Source organism: Chaetura pelagica, unplaced genomic scaffold (assembly GCF_000747805.2).
Source record: "Chaetura pelagica isolate M959 unplaced genomic scaffold, ChaPel_1.0 scaffold124, whole genome shotgun sequence".
Lineage (NCBI taxonomy): Eukaryota > Metazoa > Chordata > Aves > Apodiformes > Apodidae > Chaetura > Chaetura pelagica.
In genome coordinates, this window is record NW_009952891.1 from 585,009 (window position 1) to 587,770 (window position 2,762).

A 2,762-nucleotide genomic window follows, 5' to 3' on the forward strand; every position below is an offset into this window, starting at 1 on the left:
CGGAAGAGAGAGAAGCTGGCGAGATCTGACCTGGGCGAGCTGTGTTGCACTGTAAATAGTCTGAGAAACATTCTACACAAAGCCTAAATTTCCCATTTATATTTACTGAATACAACTCTCATCTTTTTTGTAGTTTTGGGGGTTTTTATTGTTTGGCAGGTAGCTGTGAGGTGGTAGAGACACCGAGTTGCGTACTGTTTTAACAGGATCTTGTTGTTGTTTGTTTTTTTTTAGTAGGAATAAATCCCATCTGGAGGGGTGGTTGTCACTTCAGGCCACTGTGGGGACAGGCCTGGGCTGCCCTGCCCTTGTCACACTTCAGCCCTTCCCAAAAAGATCCACTTGGGTTGCACTTAATGCTTTTTTTTTTTATTATTTCCCCTTCTGTTGATCTATGTTAAAAGAAAATGAGACGTGGGTTTGTTGGTTTGGTTTTGTGGTTTGTTTTTTAACCTTGGAGTTCTTGGCCACCTTAGGTTTATGTCTCCAGCATTTTGAGCCTTGCCTCACTAGCTCAGCTCACCATTTGGCCCTGATCTGCCTCTTTTTGAAAGCTCTCCACCCCGGGGCTGATGACCAAATCTGCTGGAGCACCTTCCTGAGATGGGCTCGTGTTAGTACCTTGAAGGATCAGATGAGGGGTGGAAACAAGAAGGTGGGAAATCTGATTTCTTCTCTAGGGGAGGACGGCGACTCTGCCTCTTCCCTGTGCCCTCCAGTCAGAGCTTCCTCCCTGGAGCCTCCCGGGTGTGTGTTTTCCCAAGGCCAGGCAGAAGGGGGCTGGGGTGACCGGCATGGAGAGAACTCCAAGGGGCCGGGGGGTGGGAGCTGCTCCTCCCGTGCCCCAGCGCCAGGGCCTTTCCTAGCGTGACACGGGGGGCAGGACGCCCAGCCCCCCGGGGTGGCTGCAGTGTCGGTACCGGGGCAGTGCCCGGGCCTGGCTGCGGGGCTGCCCGGTGGCAGCCGAACCGGGGCTGCCCCTCCGGTGCTGTCACCGGCGCGGGAGGGGGGTGGGGTGGGTGTTTCACCCCTCCCGGAGCTGCTTCACGGTTCCCCGCGGCCGCCCCCTCGGTGTTAGCCCTTTAGTGCATGCCAGCCCCTCCCGTGCCCGTCGTGACAAACGGGGTTCCGCGGTTTCACGTCTTGTTCTCGGTAAGCGGGGCGCGGGGCCCGGCGGCGGCTCGGGATGCCTGTACGTGACTGTGCTGTTCTCTGATCGCAATTAAAAAGATCTGTGTTTGTGGCTCCTGCCCGGCCTGGTTCTTATCGGCTGCCGCGTCCCGGAACCGGCCCCGTTCCCGGCGGGGCGGGGCGGAGCCCGCGCGGTGTCGTCACTTCCGGCGGGAATGGCGGCGGGGGCGGCGCGCGCGGGGTGAGTGGAACGGAGCGGGGAGACCGGGAGGGCCCGGGCCTGGCCGGGCCCCGTGCAGCTCCCGCCGCCCCGGGTCGCTCCTCCGGCTCCCGGAGCTGGAACACGGTTCCGTGAAGGCGGGAGCTCCGGGAGGGTCCTGAGCCCGTTCCTGCCCCGGGAGGCCGTTGCTGCCCCCCCGGCCGCCGCTCCGCAGGGGCCCGGGCCGCGTCAGGAGCTTGGGAAAGAACTGAACCCGTTTCGCAAGAGCCTGGGGCTGTGCCGAGAGGGGTGGCTGCTCTGATTCTTGCCTCTGATCCCGGGCGGTTTGTCCCGCGGAGCTGGGCGGGCAGCGGGGGGCAGAGCAGGGCTGGGCCCGGCCCCTCTGCCCCATACACAGCCCCTCTGCTCCATACACAGCCCCTCTGCTCCATACACAGCCCCTCTGCTCCATACACAGCCCCTCTGCTCCATACACAGCCCCTCTGCTCCATACACAGCCCCTCTGCTCCATACACAGCCCCTCTGCTCCATACACAGCCCCTCTGCTCCATACACAGCCCCTCTGCTCCATACACAGCCCCTCTGCTCCATACACAGCCCCTCTGCTCCATACACAGCCCCTCTGCTCCATACACAGCCCCTCTGCTCCATACACAGCCCCTCTGCTCCATACACAGCCCCTCTGCTCCATACACAGCCCCTCTGCTCCATACACAGCCCCTCTGCTCCATACACAGCCCCTCTGCTCCATACACAGCCCCTCTGCTCCATACACAGCCCCTCTGCTCCATACACAGCCCCTCTGCTCCATACACAGCCCCTCTGCTCCATACACAGCCCCTCTGCTCCATACACAGCCCCTCTGCTCCATACACAGCCCCTCTGCTCCATACACAGCCCCTCTGCTCCATACACAGCCCCTCTGCTCCACACACAGCCCCACACACAGCCCTCAAAACTGCCTTCAGAGCTTCACTTCCCTGCTTAGCTCTCCCTCAGCAGGCCACCAGCCTAACCTGCAGGAGTGAATAAAAAACCCCAACGCATTCATGTGTTAAATTCCACCTTTTCCTTGTTTTGGAGAGCATCAGCCTCTTGCATAACTGCAGCCTGGCTTGCAGGGAGGGACTGGAGCCAGCCCACCCCTGTGTGAGGAGCTGCCTGAGGAGGCTTGAAGCCAAGAGGCTCCACAGGACCTTGGGTGTGTGGGTGGAATAGCCTGTAGCTGAGCTTTTCTCTCTGCACGTCTGAGAGGAAGATAAAAATCCACCTTCTGAAAGGTGGTTTCTCTTGGAGATGGTTGGCAGGGAGGATGGTGGCTGGAGGAGGAAGGACTCAGTGGGCAGCACTGAGTTTGTCACCTGTGGAACAAGTGTTTCACTTGAGAAGCAGGGTTTCTTTTGGGCTTCTT

General features: G+C 59.8%; 1 protein-coding gene across 1 annotated transcript in view; it reads left to right on the forward strand.

Annotated features, from left to right (window-relative positions):
- The window catches only part of LUC7L (LUC7-like (S. cerevisiae)), a 16,907-nt gene extending 15,531 nt beyond the window's left edge, over nt 1–1,376 (forward strand). The window contains exon 11 of the mRNA XM_009995516.1: nt 1,231–1,376. Coding sequence (XP_009993818.1) covers nt 1,231–1,376 — 146 coding nt within the window. The remainder of the gene's footprint in view (nt 1–1,230) is intronic.
- The last annotated feature ends 1,386 nt before the right edge of the window (nt 1,377–2,762 follow it).